This window comes from Epinephelus moara, chromosome 5, assembly GCF_006386435.1.
Source record: "Epinephelus moara isolate mb chromosome 5, YSFRI_EMoa_1.0, whole genome shotgun sequence".
NCBI lineage: Eukaryota > Metazoa > Chordata > Actinopteri > Perciformes > Serranidae > Epinephelus > Epinephelus moara.
In genome coordinates this window covers 39085738-39102712 of record NC_065510.1, presented here as the reverse complement: position 1 = coordinate 39102712, position 16975 = coordinate 39085738, and the positions used below count along the sequence as shown (strand labels likewise).

At 39.2% G+C, this 16975-nt stretch overlaps 2 protein-coding genes and 1 long non-coding RNA gene across 5 annotated transcripts in view; 1 reads left to right on the top strand and 2 right to left on the bottom strand.

Moving 5' to 3' along the window:
* Positions 1–2675, top strand: part of LOC126390950 (uncharacterized) — a 9875-nt gene extending 7200 nt beyond the window's left edge. The window contains exons 3-4 of the long non-coding RNA XR_007570003.1: positions 1203–1267; positions 2470–2675. This is a non-coding gene — a long non-coding RNA (uncharacterized LOC126390950). The remainder of the gene's footprint in view (positions 1–1202; positions 1268–2469) is intronic.
* LOC126390948 (serine hydrolase-like protein) overlaps positions 1–4957 on the bottom strand; it is a 9459-nt gene extending 4502 nt beyond the window's left edge. Inside the window, exons 1-11 of one of the 3 annotated variants that reach the window (XM_050045473.1) lie at positions 4762–4949; positions 4513–4656; positions 3578–3691; positions 3363–3404; positions 2862–2881; positions 2673–2747; positions 2405–2511; positions 1528–1607; positions 1402–1436; positions 1201–1277; positions 939–1026 (exon numbers count right to left, since the gene is read on the bottom strand). In XM_050045473.1, coding sequence (XP_049901430.1) covers positions 939–1026; positions 1201–1277; positions 1402–1436; positions 1528–1607; positions 2405–2511; positions 2673–2747; positions 2862–2881; positions 3363–3404; positions 3578–3691; positions 4513–4656; positions 4762–4786 — 807 coding nt within the window. In that variant the 5' untranslated portion in view covers positions 4787–4949. Of the gene's footprint in view, positions 1–938; positions 1027–1200; positions 1278–1401; positions 1437–1527; positions 1608–2404; positions 2512–2672; positions 2882–3362; positions 3405–3577; positions 3692–4512; positions 4657–4761 lie in introns of all 3 variants that reach the window. The other 2 variants (XM_050045472.1, XM_050045471.1) reach the window with 2 other exon arrangements.
* A 919-nt stretch (positions 4958–5876) lies between these two features.
* Positions 5877–16809, bottom strand: LOC126390925 (serine hydrolase-like protein). Its single transcript, XM_050045442.1, has 13 exons — positions 16806–16809; positions 15131–15280; positions 14630–14773; positions 12526–12639; positions 12078–12119; positions 11961–11980; positions 11800–11874; positions 9498–9604; positions 9330–9409; positions 9201–9235; positions 8994–9070; positions 8637–8724; positions 5877–7731 (listed from the first exon to the last, which is right to left on the bottom strand). Exons 1-13 carry the CDS (start codon positions 16807–16809, stop codon positions 7600–7602), a joined length of 1068 nt encoding a protein of 355 aa, XP_049901399.1. The 3' UTR covers positions 5877–7599.
* Between the last annotated feature and the right edge of the window lie 166 nt (positions 16810–16975).

Sequence of the window (16975 nt, the reverse complement as noted above, 5' to 3'; positions counted from 1 at the left end):
TGCAAGAGGTACATTATCAATATCTCCTCCACATATGTGGGCAGTGTCTGTGAGATTGTTGTTGTCATAAACTTTTGACGCTGGGCTGCCCCCTGGTGGATACATTGGTTAACATCCATGCCAACGTAAAGGGCGCATGGAAGTATGTGGGCAGTGACGGTAACATCGTTTGAAACGGACGTATACATTTTCATACGTGAAGGGAGCATAAATGGGCCTTAACATCTAGTTCCAATACACTGGAGAGAGGGCAGACATCTCTACGGCTGACATCTCCAGCATTCAGCAACTCCCACCAAAACAATCTAAACCGATAAACAGCACTGCAGTTAAGTGGAAATTTGATTTGGGGGTAAACTGACCCTTTCAGTGTCCCAGTGAGCAGTTCTTTTTAGCCAGCATGCACAGTACCAGGACCCTGAAACTACTGCTAACCTAAATGGAACATAGTGTTACTAAAGACACCTGCCTGCTGTGAAAGGTCTATTGTACACTGAAGGAGACACAGCTGAAACATCAGAGCATTTTGCCACTGTGTTAAATTTTTACATTGAAAATGATAATAAAAAAGGAATCTAATTTGGTGCTTCAACTCTTTTTGCACTTTAACATTCACATCTACGAATATTTGTGCTCATTCAGAGACACTGGCACTTCTGTGCAGCTGCCTGCCTCAATAGGTTTAATAGATCAACACGCAGACACATACGCACTCATCCAAACAGGTTTTCAAATACTAACTTCTTTTAGTCTAAATGTGTTGGTGCTGGGTGGGTCAGGTCAATGCAATGAATGCAGTATTGTGACTTCACTTTAAATGGATGATGTGTATTTTTATTGTCTGTCTTAACCTTCACCCTCCTGCTACTGTGTTGGTTAAATCATCACCATAACCTTTCTTCAGTATATATATCTTTAAATCCAAGATTCACACTCACATTTCTGTCACGATATGCTTTGAGAAGTTTGGAGGAAGGAAGCTGCTGGTTTGATTCTGGAAATGTTGCAGCAAAGCCTTTGTCTCCTCTGAAAAACAGATTTTAAACAGGTTTAGTGTGATGTGCTTTGATGGGTTTATTAAGGCACATTATGTTATTGGATTAGGACAATCAAGGGGACATGAGACTAATATGTTAAAGTGTAATATGTCACAACATTATAATGAAAACATTAATTTCAGTGTAGTGATCAATATCTTACAGAACAACAAGAACAGAGGCCTGAATCTTCGACTGCATCTCCAGACTCTGCTCCGGACTGATGCACGGTATATTTTTCTGAAAACATAAACATACATGTACTGTACAAGCTGAACGTTAAACCTCTGGTGTGGAAAATATAAGCTCACAGAGAGGAGGTGGTGAATGTGGAGGGCGGCTTGGGAGGTTAAAAGTGCCTTACAAAATTAAGTCTGAGGTCTCTGGAGAACACAAATCCTGTTGAAGAGAAACACATTCAGCTGCCAGCAGATGAGAGAAAGAGAAGTGAGATTATTCCTTTCTGAGAGGAGAAGAGATAAAGACGCACCTCCTTCAACTTGAACTAGACCTCGCTCTAAAAGGATGCGCACTGACTGTTCAGACAGAGTGGGGTTTGCAGCCGACAACCTGAAAGAAATAAAACACTTTAGCAAACAGCAGCTGGCTTTAGTGGTTTACTATGTAGAAATCCATATCTTATTTTGGTCTGTTTTACCTTTCAACACTGTCGAACTCAGGATGGACAGGTTTTTTTTTAGAAAAGAAATGTATGCAGTATAGAACCAGAGGTATTGTCCTTTTTATTTGTCCCATTCTTATTCATTGTCAAAATCTGGTGCCTACATTACACACAATGCAACACTGACAGTTGTGATGCTGCCTTTAAGTGGGGCTGTGTATATGTTTACAAGAACAGTCCATATGAACATCCCTGTCTTGTGGTATTCATGACCTTGAAAGTTTAAATTTTCTGAAAGCTCCTAGTTCACGAGTTGTGAGGGGTTTTCTGTCAGAAATGGGACTTCTGGCGTTTCAGAAATGGTGGAGGCCATTTAACTTCGTTTTTTCGCTAGCTTGTTAAATTGTTAGCCTCTTTTGGCGTCCATGTTGCTGTTGCCTGGCAGTGGTGTTCTCCCGACTTAATCACTCAAACACCAAGCATATTGTATATACGACATCCCATGTCATAACCACAAGTTCACTAGTTACATTTGAAGCATAATGCTAGTAGCGGCTAATGTAGCCACAAGCTGCTAGCCTCAATCAGAGATTAGGAGCAGCTACAGAGGTCTGGTAAACTCACTTCTTTCTAACTTCACACCGAGAGTTCCCCTTTAAACACACCTCAAATTGGTACAACACATCCTACATGAAAGAAGGTTTATTTAATTTTCAATCAGCCATGAACCAGAGTGGTGTAGTACCTCTCGACTGCCTTTTCATAAGTGTAAACTCTTTTCTTCTCTTCTGTCTTTTTTTCATGTTGTAGCATCTCATCCATCCCCTGCCTCATCGCTTTGGAAAGGTTTTTCTGCAGCAAAAGAGACAGAAACTACTGACAGAAAGTTGAATATGAAGATAACTGAGAAATAATGCAATACTTCTGTGGCAATCATGCACTGTAGATAATTTTCCATTTAAAAGCTTGTCGTATGCAACACACTGTAGTGATAATAAAAACTGTTGAAGTACTGAATCCGTAAATATGAATCCAAAAGAGTCCAGCAGTATGACAGCATCAACCATCTCAGGATACAGTGCACTGAACTGTAGGAAACACAATTTGGACCATATATGATACCAAGCAAGGAAATGCAGGAAAATTGTCCCTGTATATTGTGTGAAAACAGTGATAAGCTGCACGAGATGAATCTTGGTTACCATTCCAGCGATGTTGCCACCTGAAAGAGAGTGAACAAACCCTCACGTTCAAAGGTTTAGACACTCGGCAAAGTCATTTTATTTGTCACTGAATTACTTTCAAATGAATTCTGGCTTTGATTGTAAGGCTTTTCATCACTGATTAGTCTGCTGTCTGAGGTAGCATCTTGCTAATTACTTCACCACTAACAAATTGCAAAAGAAAGGCAGCAAAGTTTTACATTTGAGAAGCTGGAATGAGATTGTGTTTATTTTCAAGTGGCTTAACATTAATTTGACCAAAATGGTCAGTGATTCATTTTTGTTTTGACTAATCGATGAAATTACTCATTTTTCCAACATTATGTGAGAGATCACTTGAAACACAACAGAGTATAATTACACCCCAGTGGCTACTTTAATCAGTTGGACCTGATTTTTAAAAAGCCAGCTTGTTCCAAACAAAAGGACAGGACAAGATGTGAAAATGCACAGTGTCAGTGTCTGTATGTCTGCACTCACCCATACTGTGGCCCATGATGGAGAATTTTTTCCACTGAAGACCTGTGGGGGTTATTTCATAGAAAACACCAAATCTGATTACATCAACTTTTACTTACTGCTGCACATCACAGTCACTGAGATGCATCTGAGCCCTAAAGAGATCAAACCTCTTGATACAATCAGATATGAGTGAAACTAATGGTTAAAAAGGTCTTGCAACCTCTTGAACACACCCTCAACGATTCTGCGCACGTGCACCATGTGTGTAGTAACTCCATAGAGAACTCCAAGAGGAAGATGGGAGGACAAACCATGACCTGCCAGGTCCACCGCGACATATCTGCACTCTGAAATGAAATGATCCAAACTGTCAAGAGCTCAGCCTCACAGAGCTGCTAGCATGGCTGTAGGCTAGAAGTTACTAGAAGTTAGCAGCTTGGCTGGTGAAAGTCTCTCGTGCTCTATGAACCCAATGACATGTAAGATCTGGGTGATGTTACACCTGTGAAGGTGAATTTTTTTGGCCTCAAGCACCACTGAGCAACTTTCAAAGGAAAGAACAGAGCTCCAACACCCACCTTGTTCTCATTATACACCCATGTCTCAGATAGACTCAGGATTTAATTTCAAGACTGGTCAAGACCAGGACCCTGGGGATATCACTAAAGTGCCTGCAAAAAAGGAGTGTTGAATAAAAATGGTTCATTTCAGCTCCTTAGTGTTTGTTTGTATTTGTTGTCTGACAGAAAACAAGGAAAAATTCCCTGATATAAAATTCACCTCTGCAATGCCTTTTAATAGTTTTATTAAGACATTTCTCATGGTATATACACACACACACACATGTAAACTGTATATGGGAAAACAGAGGTGAAGAAAGAGGAATTTTATTTGTTTTCTGTGGGTGTTTTTTTGGGGGGGAATTTGGATCTTTCAGATTAATTTAAGAAGTGCCTCTGGTGGTGCTCAACCCCTCAAAGTCTTGGTCTCGTCTTGGTCTGGATACCTTTTGGACTTGTTCATGACTTGGTCTTGGTTTTGGGGATCTTGACAACAACACTGCTACATGCTGAAAACCTGCTTAGACTCAGTGGTGAATTTGTTAAAACAGTGGTACAACGTGGACTCAGTAAATTTAATTATTCTCCTCAACTCTGTCATAGTTTACCTTTAGGTAGCAGGGGAATGAGGGTCTTGAATGTGCCGCAGTTGTCAAGCCAGCCGTGCAGACACAGAACAGGATAACCGTGATCAGGACCCCAGACTTTCCCTCTGATCTCTCCCCATGGCACCGGGACAGACAGCTCTGAAACTGACACATTGTACGAAACAGCTACATCACAAAACCAAAAACTAATGAACGTGATGAAATGTTAAAACTCCACTTGGCCTGTGTGGGGTCATTGAGAAATCCTACCTGCTTGTTCTACTGTAGATGACATTACAAAGTCTGATGATCCTCAGTTTGTGTCTCTGATAGTTTAAAGAAGAAACCTGCCTGCAAAGGAAAAATATCCAGCAAAAGTAAAGTGACTACAATAAACCTAATCTAAACAAAGCTTCAAACAAATCCTGAAATGCCTATTTAACAAATGAAACATGACTGCACATGCTGACCTTTGGAACCTGAAGGCATCATAAGTATTTTCTGCAACCAGTGATTTAATTGGACATTCATAATGACAGGCTGTACTTATGGCCAATCATCATACACTGCAGAGGCGGATCCTACCTGGCAGCAGCAAGGTGACAACCCTACTTTACTGTGCTTGTCTGTGTGCCCTCAGTAACACCTGTCAGGCAGTCTCCTGCTGTGAACAACAGTACTCTCTGTAATGAGATAATTTCGAGTACACAGCTCCCCTGTCCAGCTGTGCTGTAAATTAAGTGTTGCCTTTATAGGTTCAACCAATCCACTGTTTTCAAGAAACAAGTTCAAAAGAAACTTCCCTACACAAGATTAAAGGTCTGTGTGGCCTGAACCCAACGATCACCTCTGCGATAGGAAAACAATCTTTTGCAGTTAGGGTGCAGGACATCATTTTCAGCTTTGGGCAAACATTTTTAACTCTTACTACATAACAACTAACATCAGCCCTTTTTACAAACTATCATGAAACCATCAACAAACAGAACAATCTATTCCCATATGAGATCGTCTGGATAGAAGTTAAGAGGGATTAACCGCATCAAAGGCTTCTAAGAGATCGATCATCACAATGGGATGTGGATGGGATGCGGGGAGATGTCCAGAGCAGACAGTGTGTGATTTACAGTCAGTGTATGATATAAAACCTGAAGCCAGACTGAAAAGAGCCTCACACACAAGGAACCTGTAAATGTATTGTGTAAGCTGAACATTAACTGGAGATTCTAGAGTGTTTCTCAGACTGAGGGGTTTAAGAGATCAGGCTATACTTGTTCGTTCACTTAGCTCCACTTTTAGAAAGAAAATAAAGGCTTGTTGAGTCTTTTCCCAGTAGAATTCATAGAGGAATCACAGACTTCAAAATTTCTTAACATTATTTTTTTTATTTAAGCAAGTATGTTCAATAACAAGTACATTTTAAAATTTTTCTTTTATGTTATAAAGAATTAGCTTCAAGGCAAAACAGATTTCACACAGTGTGCTTTCATTGATTGATTTTATTTTTTTCTAAATTTAAGAAGCTCTTTGCAAAATTCAGAGTTGGGCTTTATTGTTCAATGTATGTTTTCAAGTGTGTTGATTTGTGAGAACCGTCATGTTTATTCTATGTTTTAAAGGTAGACTGTTGGTGCTTTAGGGCACAGCTAATGGGGATCATAACAAATGAACAAATAAACGAGTGAATGAGCTGTCTGGACACGGTTCTCAACATGGAGGTTGCTGAGCCCGTGGCTAGTAGCTAACGGTGCTAACTTCCTAATCAGTGCTAAAGAACAGCAACAGTGTTGACAGTGTTAACCGGCAGGGACCAATGGTCAGCCATATGAGCGCAGAGGAGCTAGCCAGCAGGATATGCACATGCAGCTGGACCATCTTACCACAAGAAACCACAGAGAAACTCAGCTAATAACACACTCAGAGGTAGTATGACTTCATTCTCTGCTCAGGCTGCCTTTACGCCACTATATCTTTACACAGTAAACAGTGGTTTGCTGCTATATTAAAAGACAGTACACAAAGGTGCATTCAGTACCAAAATTCATCAGCATATCACAATGAAGTCACATGACTTATTTTCATTGTGGTCCTGAAGTCTAGGCAGGGGGTAGACAGGAAAAAGGAATGACACGTGTGTGCTATTAATATCACATGCACAATGCTTTGTGTGGCTATTGTTGAGACTGTCATTTTCAGGATGCATCAGAATCTGTGTGGCATACCACCTCTGCTCAACTGAAATGAAAAAGTAAAAACTCCAAAAACACTTCTAGTGACTTTTTCTCCTCTCCATGCAGCCTGGAAGAAGGTAAAGTTGTGATGGACGTCCCTCCTCTGCTTCTACAGGACACTTTGAAATCAGCACTTCCTCAAAACTTTGGTGAGGTCAATCCAAAGACAAAGTGTCAGCAAGAATATCCAAACTCCTTGATAAGGAATCCAGGATATTAGCTACATCGTAACTTCTTTACCACTATGATCTATACACCTGCATAACCTGGTACAGTGGTACAACTAAAAGAACAAAGAATAAATAGCTCAGAACAAACTAACGAGTGTCGTACTTAGTTCAAGAACACATATATGGTAAGCCCAAACCATATTTAAGAGTTTAAGTGGCTTCCTTGTTGAAGGTAGAACTCAACAGTTATAACTTGTTATGGTCTATAAGATTCTTCTGCCATAGACTTCAGGACCGCAATGGAAATAAGTCGCGTGACTTTGGTGCGACATCCTGATGATTTTAGTACTATATTGTATTTAATCAAATAAAATCAATCAATCAAAAATTAACTTCCTTAAAAATGTTAACTCTTACTAAACTAAAAAGTTGGACCAACAAATTAAAAAAGAAACAGTTAAGGCAGAAGCTGATATGTATGTGCAAAAGTATGTTCATTTTCCCCCTGTTCTCATTTGTCAATAAAGTTGTAAAACACTTAAGGTTGATCCCTCTGCATATGCCGTCCAACCAACTTGTTTCAACAGGCTATTCATCACATTACGGAAGAAACTTGAATGCTATTGTTCATGTAATCACACACAGTTTGTTCTTATGAACAAGAATACAACATATCTCCAGTGTGACAGAGTGAGTGTGTTTGTAGTTTATAACTTGTGCTCTCTGGTGTTTGGACGGGACAACACTTTGGTTCGCAGGAAGTCAGACACAAGTGGAGCGACGACTTCTGGCTTGTTCAGATGAACGTGATGATCGCCTGGTACCCTCGCCACTGTGTGCTGAAACCAACGGAAACAGAGAGGGATACTACTAACCGCAGATACGCAGAATCAATGACCATTAAAGGGTGACTTTTGCATTTTTCTTGAACCCTTTTTTTCCACGTTTTTGTGTCTAAGTGACTAATGGGAACAACAGTTTTTCAAACTGCTCCATTACTGAGGCTCAAGGCATTTGTGCACTGTGAATTGGCGCCCTCTAAAAGTGCTTGTTTTTGCCACTGACAGGCTCAGATTATAATTTTGTCTAAAAACATTATGGAAAGGATCCATACAGAGACAGACCTTTTTGTTAAAGAGTCAGATCCTTTTTGTTTAACCAGAAACAGACCTGAAATCTCTAAACCCACCAGATGCCATTTAAAAAAACAGTAAGTTAGGGCACAGACAGAGCCACAGACAGCATTTTCACATCTAACTGGGTGAATTAAGGGTCAGTTTGAACCAGATCAGAGTCTGTGATTGTTGGAACAGTGAAAAGATGAACCAAGAAGGTTTCTGTGAGTTTTATTTTGTTTCTATTGACTTAATTGGAGCCTGTGTTGTGGGTTTGGCAAGAGTGATTTTGGGGCTGTTCCGGGTAAAACAAAAGGATCTTACTCTTTAACAAAAAGGTCGACCTCTGTAGGGAATTCTTTCCATAATGTTGTCAGATATTCATAATAACAATATGAGCCTGTCAGTGGCAAAAACAAGCACTTTTAGTGGACGTAAATTGACAGTTGCCTGCAGGGATTTAGCTGCTGGTTTGAGCCCTCTCGCTCAATACAGTACCAATTTCAAAAATTGCTCTTCCCACTAGTCACTAAGACATAAGATATAGTCCAGGTTGAAAAATACCAAAGTTACCCTTTAAGATATTTTTTTTTATTATATTTTCATTCTGTCCCAAGTTGCACACTCACGTTTCTATCCTGGAAGCCTTGGAGAAGTGTTGGGCAAAATTTTCTTGTAGCTGGCTCAGAAAAGATTTTATCGAAGCCTTCTTCTGCTCTGGAGACAGAGATTTTGAAAGTACAGCGTGAGAAAAGTCCACATACTGTAGGATGAAGAGTATGTTTATGTAGACTGAGATTTTTGACTTTCATACATAGTGGGGTGGGAATGTGACTGCCACATGGTTTGTTAGCTGTACATCTGCTCAGGACATGAGCCAGTTCTACATGTCAGTTGTTCTAAATGTGTCTGCTGTCACACTGTCATACTGCTGTCATAACATTATATTGTAAACATTACTTTCAGTGTAGTGATCAATGTCTTACAGAACAACTAGAACAGAGGCTTGAATCTTCGACTGCATCACCAGACTCTGCTCCAAAGTGTTTAGCAATATGTATTTCTGAAAACACAAAATAAAACATACATGTACTGTACAAGCTGAACGTTAAACCTCTGGTGTGGAAAATATAAGCTCACAGAGAGGAGGTGGTGAATGTGGAGGGTGGCTTGGAAGGTTAAAAGTGACTTACAAAATTAACTCTGAGGTCTCTGGAGAACACAAATCCTGTTGAAGAGAAACACATTCAGCTGCCAGCAGATGAGAGAAAGAGAAGTGAGATTATTCCTTTCTGAGAGGAGAAAAAGAGATAAAGACGCACCTCCTTCAACTTGAACTAGACCTCGCTCTAAAAGGATGCGCACTGACTGTTCAGACAGAGTGGGGTTTGCAGCCGACAACCTGAAAGAAATAAAACACTTTAGCAAACAGCAGCTGGCTTTAGAGACAAAGTACCCAGAAATGTGAAATAAATCTTTGTAAATGATACCTCTCAGCTGCCTTCTCATAAGTGTAAACTCTCTCCTGTCCTTTTGTCTTTTTTTCAAACTGAAATATCTCATCCATCCCCTGCCTCATCGCTTTGGAAAGTTCTTTCTGCAGGAAAAGAGAGAAACTACTGACAGAGGGGGAAAGTACAGACGTATTCTTCCAATATAATATCAGATACAGTATGTGAATAAAATGCAATGAAAAAATACAGCAGAAATCATTTTCACCACCTGAATGAAGATTATTTCAAGTTATTAAAAAAACCCTGCTGATTCATTTTAATGAGGAAAGTCTAAATCTATAATAAACATTTACAATAAAAACATATATACACACTTTATACATATTATACACTGAGGACACGGATTTCTGGTCCTCTGTCATTTTCTAGTTTTACAACTGATGGGCATTAAATGCCCTGATTTGGGGATTTTTTTTAGTCAAATTTCCATATCACTACTTACAGTCAAAAAAAGAAGAAGAAAGAAGTAAATAAAGGATTCATTATTTCCCCATCAGAATTTCATTTCTTGAACCAACATTCAGGAAAGAAATTGACTGGAAATCAAAAATTAGATATTTTAACACAGCTCTCATCGTTTCTTGATACGTGAAAAAAACCTTCTGTGATATTATATTTGACACTATGTGGAAAAATCGGGGACCAAACAGATCTGGCATTGCTCAATAATTCAGTGGTTCTGGAAGCAACCAACTAAAAACATGGGGTTTTATCCAGATGGGCGCGGTTTGCGGGATGTAGCAGAGCACGCTTCAGTGAGCTCTGTGAGCTGTTGGAAGAAGTTTGCCAATAGGGCTTTCTTCCAGAAAAGTATTTCTTGGTTAAGGTTAGGAAAAAAGTCAGGGTTGGAGTTAAAATGAATCTTTCTTCCACACAGGCTACGTAACCATCTCAGCCCCGCTCAGCCCGAGTGCATGTTCATGAGTTTTCCATTATGTAGGATGATCTATATAAGGTTTTTTTTCCAAATAATAATCCTGTTTGTGTTGGGCATGATGCCAGATGCTACGCTGATATCAAAAGTGAAGTAAAAGTCTACAGGGAAGTTTAATATTAGTGGCAGTTGCAGCCATGCCAGCAGTACAAGGAACAAAAATCTAAGTGCATCTTCATAAATCAATGATCTCTAAAAGCAAACAAACAAACAAAAACCTCAATTTGAAATCACAGCTAGACATAAGGTCTTCTGTAGGTTTAATGTTGGGGTTAAGGCATAGATAAGGTTAAAAAGCTGTTTTTACGTTACAGTTTTGCTAGCTTGTACAAAAAGTGACAAGATGACCCAGCGCGAGCCGACAAGAACGCGCATCAGGCACATAACACTCACTGTGCGTTCCAATACCCATACTATCATACAGTTTAGTAAGCCAGAAAAAGAATACATAGTATGTCAAATGCAGAATGTCAAAAATACCAGGATGTCCTACAACATCCAGACATATTTTGCAGTACACAAGCCAGCATGCTTTTATGGCTATTTTGACCCACAATCGTCTGCTCAGTGGAAAATACGTCACATTGACTGAGCCGCAAACAGATGACAGCCTAACAGCTTGATGACAGCTGATTGAAGTCACAGTAACGGAAGACAGCGCATTCAAGTGACTAATGACCAGCTGAATAGTAGGCTAACAATAGGAATATTATATGATTATACTGTTCAAAAGAACAGTATAATCATAACTTTAACTTACCAACAACAAAAGGACATAACTATAAAAATAACAATTACAGAGAAATGAAAATATAATTTCCCTCTCATGAACATAATATGTTAGAATCTGCAATGTATGCAGTTACAACTTAAAAGGTAAAACTACATACATTGCAAAGTAAGTCTCTGGTGAGCTCGGCTAATGGCGTTTTTGTTTTACTTTCAAAGTAACAGACATATGAGCAAAAGGGTCAAAGCTCTGGGTGCAGTATTATGTATTATAAGGAAACAGCATAACCTTCTTAAGGGCAGCTGCAGTGCCTACTAAAAGTAAAAAGAAAAAGTATGTGATTCTGAATGTCTGAGTGATGCAGCACATCAGACACAGCCCGTGTTTTCTGGGAGTTCTGTTTCTAGAAAAGTGCTAAAAATGAAATTGAGAAAAATGCTAAAAGTGACTGTCCCTTTAGATCCATAAAATTTAAATGAAAATTTCATATAAAACTTTTTTTTTTTAGATTATTCTCTTGGTGTCTGTTCAGACTGTCCTAGCTGTGCATTTAACAACAGAGACCATTAAAGTTTCACAGTGAATGTAATCTGGGGAGAGAATATGATTTGTACCAAGTCTGTTGGAAAAAATCCGTAAGCGTCCAAAAGCACCAGAGCATCCACCATCTCAGGATACAGTGCACTGAACTGTGGAAGAAACAAAATGGACCATGTGATGACAGCATCTGTATATTGTGTGACAAAGAGGAGAGAGATAAGAAAATGACACTCACCATTCCAGCAATGTCACCACCTGTGAATAAAAGAAGCTGCATGTAATTTGCACATTAAATGACTTTGTAACGCAGCCACACAGATGAAGATAAATTCTGCTCTAATGGTGGACTCACCCATACTGTGGCCTATGATGGAGAATTTCCGCAGCTGCAGAGCTGTGGGAGTTAATTTCACAGATCATCAACCAGGTTCAGTATCTCATCACAGAACATCAAGATACTTTTTAGTTGTTACAAGTCCGTCTGTGGTTTAATTATATGCATTAATAGGAACATGACGTTGAATCTTTTTTTATTTTTAAAGATTTTTTTGGGGGGCATTTTCAGCCTTTAATGGACAGGACAGACAAGTGTGAAAGGGGGAGAGAAAGAGGGAGTGACATGCAGCAAAGGGCCACAGGCTGGAGTCGAACCCGGGCCGCTGCGCCAACAGCCTTGTACATGGGGCGCCTGCTCTACCACTAAGCCACCGACGCCCCGATGTTGAATCTTTACAGGACTTCATGTTCTTCACTGATGTTTGGCTAAAAATGATTCTGCAACATAATAAGCTCACACACACCATCAGCGACTCTGCGTACGTCCGCCACGTAGGTGGGAAGAGAGTAGAAATCTCCAAGAGGACGGTGTGATGAGCGACCATGACCTGCCAGGTCTATCGCCACATATCTGCACTCTGAGAGAAGAGATGTGTCAAATACTCACACAGCAAACTGAGCGGGAAGTCACACCAAACATGTACATCACAAGTCTGGGTAATAATTTATTTTACGGGTCCATATTTTCGTAATTATTTCCAAGGAAGTTTCCTACAGAGGAGAGAATTTGGTACTGATTATGAGTAAAAATAAAGACAATGGTTTTAGATACTTACAGTAGCGATAATTGAAGCTGATCAGGGCCGCATAATGATTATTTTTGTTACTGCTTAATCTGTTGAATATTTTTATGATGAAATGATCAATTGTTTAGTCAATACAACGTCAGAAAATACCGAAAAGTGCAAATGTAAAAACCAAAAGATATCAGTTTTTCAAATTTTTTTTTATTACCTTTTAATATCACATGCAAATTTAATTGTTATTTTATCGTTTCATAACTATGCAAATATTACTTTTCTTTTCTGTTTTAGTTTAGTTATTTAAGTAAATGTATTTTACTTTTATTATTCTATTAGGCAGTTGTGTTATCTTTACTCCTTATACACTTCAGACTTATTACTTTACTGTTTCTGTCTTATGTTGTTGTAATTTGACTGAAGTAACTAACTGATCAAAGTTGTTGGTGATTTTTTGTCTGTATCTTTTTTTTTTTTTTTTTTAAGTACTCAGGTCCATTAAATAAGTAAACATATAAATACCACAGTGTAAAAATACTCCATCATAGGAAAAAGTCCTACATTTAAAGTTTTACCTCAGTAAAAATACACAAGTCTTATGGGTACTCAAGTGTAATAAAGTATCAAACATACAGGTACTCAGTGTGGCAATTGGGTGTTTTATTCAGAACTGGAATAAGATTTATGACCAAGTGGGTTTTACTTACAAGCAATGTGTCTGTATATTAAGAGGAAATAAAAATAAAGGCAAAGTTCTGCAAAGGTCGAGAATGTACAGAATGGAAAACATTATAGTAAAATTTTAAAAGATACTGTAATAGAGAGGCTCATGCACACCTTCAAAAACCTGTAGACAAGTGGAGGACGAAAATGTCCACAGGTAAAGGAAAAGGTAATTCTCTCACACTGTCCTGTTACTTGCACTAAACATTATTAGATAAACAACGTTTCAGTTGTCAGACCTTCATTAGGTAAAGTAAAAGAATAAAGAAAATTTAAAAAAAATAAATAAATTATAGATGGCGCCTACTGAGGTGAGGCCAATCAGAGGCCATGAGCTGACAATGCAATCAGATACTATAACGGTACTATAACAAATATGTACAAGATAACTTATAAAACTAAATAAATGTGTAACATTTTATTGAATTTGTCTCACCTATGCATTAACATGTACGTAGCATTTAAATGTTAGCTGGTCAAGTTGGAGCTGATTTAAATTATTTAATATTAGGATAATATTGTTTCTTTTTTAACAAAAAGCGTAAGTCTAGTTTTATTCTTTTTTAACCTGTTTCCAACAGAAAGAAACTCATTTAAAAACTTGAGAGATTGGGAAAATCTTGAAAGAAGACAGAATAAAGGATCACTGCTTTCAAAATAAAAAGAAACCAAAAGAAGTCACCTTATTCTAGAAAATTCACAACACCAGCTGGCTTCTATTGAAGCAATGTGAAATGATCTCATTGCACCAAAGGAGTTTGCACTGCATGTACAGAGTAGTGACAGCAATGGGTGCAGTGAAGTAAAAAGCACGTTATTACCAAATAAATTAGTGCACTGCAAAGTAACATAAAATGTAAATACGTAGGTACAGCACTTGAGCGTGTGTAACTTTTCCATCACAATTGATTAGTCATAACAAAACATATACTAATTGTGTATTGTTGCAGCCCTAGAATTAATTTAACAAAGTATATCAATTGAACAATTTTACCTATAGCATACCTTTCTTTTACAAAGCTATGTCCAGGAAACGTTATAGAAAGTGACATAAAATAAAGAATTACCCAGTTTTGTTTACAGAAAGTCTCCAGTACTGTATTACCTTTAGGTAGGAGGGGAATGAGAGTGCTGAATGCACCACAGTTGTCAGCCCAGCCATGCAGGCACAGCACAGGACGGCCGTGATCAGGACCCCAGACCCTCCCTCTGATCTCTCCCCAGGGCACCGGGACAGACAGCTCTGAAACTGACACATGACACAGTAGAGCCTTCAGTCTGCAGCTCAAACACAACAACTGGCTCTTAACAAACTGTTGTTATTATTATTGTGTATTAAACAACTGTCGGACACAAATCATCTCACAGAGCTGAACTAACTTAAACCCATGTAACTAAAGTCTATTGCACAAGGATTTGACACATAAGAGAAAACTGAAATGAGCAACAGCTCCAATAATAAATTAGTTAAAAAAATGCTGTTTGGATGTTAAAATCCAAAAGACACCACATAAGTTATATATCTGACTATTAAACAAGTGCTGTAGGTGTCTGACTGTAGACAACTTATCAAAGTCTCCACATGACGTTACTCTGACTTTGTTACCTTGTATATCCATTGCAGTTGATGTAACAAAGTTTCTAACGCTTCGTAAAGTTTGCAGTAGTGTTCGCATCTCTACATAAACACTACAAACAAGCCGTGAACATGTCTCCGGTCCACGACACTTGATACTGTTTACTAAGTTCCGTATTGCTGCAGCAGAGACATCTCATTGGATGAAGCAGGGCAGGCTCTTAAAGGGACAGGCATCCCTTTTTACACAGAGTCGTCTCCTGTCAGGTCTCTCACCTGTGGCTGTTTAACTCATGAGTTTTTTCTTTTACTCAAACTGCTGATAGACTTTTAGAAACAGTGTCTCTGTCTGTATTTACCCAGTCTTTTGAATCTGGAGCTTCAGTTGCTATGCAGTGCATTACAATCATTCATATACATCACACTAGGCTGCATGAAGATACATATTTCTATATGTTTGGTGTCTGGCATCTAGAAGGTTAAACATTAATCAGGAGTCAAAGAATTGCTATGGCCTTAACCCAAGGGAAAAAAATGCCTGTGGCCACGAAACATATTTTAGCCTCATAATGAAGGTAACACAGCCTATCAGGTCTAAAATAGCCTATCAACATTAATAATAGGTCTAAATGAGCATCTATTAATATATTTTACGACAAGGTGACTACTCTGCAGTGGGCTGTTTATGATTATTTGGTACATTAACTTTACAGCATTGGCAGTGAAAGCAAACAAATATGTCCACACATTATTATATAATACTCCAAGACGTTTCTTTTTTTTTTTTTTATTTGGAATCCAAAACTAGCCTAGCTAGCCTATTCAAGACTTACCACCACTATTGAGGTCTGGCCTCAGATTTGGCGGTGCTGACTCTCATCCCCACCGCTTCACAGTTGTCTGCACACCACCCCAGTGCATGCTGGGGGTCACAGTGTGATGAAGCCAACATAACCACATCATCTGCGAAAAGCAGAGATAAAATTCTGAGGTCCCCAAACTGGACCCCTTTCTCCCCTCGGCTGTGCCTCGAGATCCTGTCCGTGAAAATCACAAACAGGATCGATGACAAGGGACAAACCTGCTGGAGGCCAACACCCACCCAGAAAGTGTTTGACTTTACACAGAGTATGCAGACACAGCTCTCACTTTGGTCATACAGGAACCAGATGGCTTGTAGCAGCGAACTTGGTGCCCCGTACTCCTGCAGTACCCCCACAAGACCCCCCGAAAACGTGGTCGTAAGCCTTCTCCAAGTCCACAAAGCACATGGACTGGATGGGCAAATTTCCATGACCCCTCCAGCAGCCTCGCAAGGGTAAAGGACAGAATCCGCAAGATTAGTGTATTACTTTTGTTTTGTACAATCTTCGAGTGAAAAAAAGTAAAGGAGCACCATTCAAAAGTTTTGGCACCCCAAGACATTTGAGCTCTCAGACAACTTTTAACAGAGTTTCAGACCATAATTACCTTGTTAGGGTGTGACGCCCCTCCCAATGTCTTTGAGAATGTTTCAGCCAGTCTCATCAGGCAGCTGGCTGACATGGGAGGGTCGTTACCATGTTTAGGCTCACCTGGGCTTCCAAGCTATAAAAGCTGCCTCATCTGTTCACTTGGTCTCTCCCTTCCTTTCAGCTGACATCCACTGAGCAGCTTTGGTTTTGGTTTGCACCTTCAACACCTCCACAGAACACCTGACACTCACCCATGCATGGCTTTCATGACTGACTGTGCTGATCTACATACTCCATTGATTATTAAGTTAATTTTAGTTTAATAAATTCGGCTTGTTTTAAGTAAATCTTTTGTGTGGACTCCCTTCTTGTCACATACTCTGAGCCAGTTTGTGACAGGGTTATAGCTTGTTCACAATCA

Coding starts and splice junctions, on each gene's coding strand:
- LOC126390925 (XM_050045442.1), bottom strand. Junction 11,875..11,960: donor GTGGTGACATTGCTGGAATG/GTGAGTGTCATT, acceptor TTTCTTCCACAG/TTCAGTGCACTGTATCCTGA. Junction 9,236..9,329: donor TCTAGTTCAAGTTGAAGGAG/GTGCGTCTTTAT, acceptor TCTCTTCAACAG/GATTTGTGTTCTCCAGAGAC.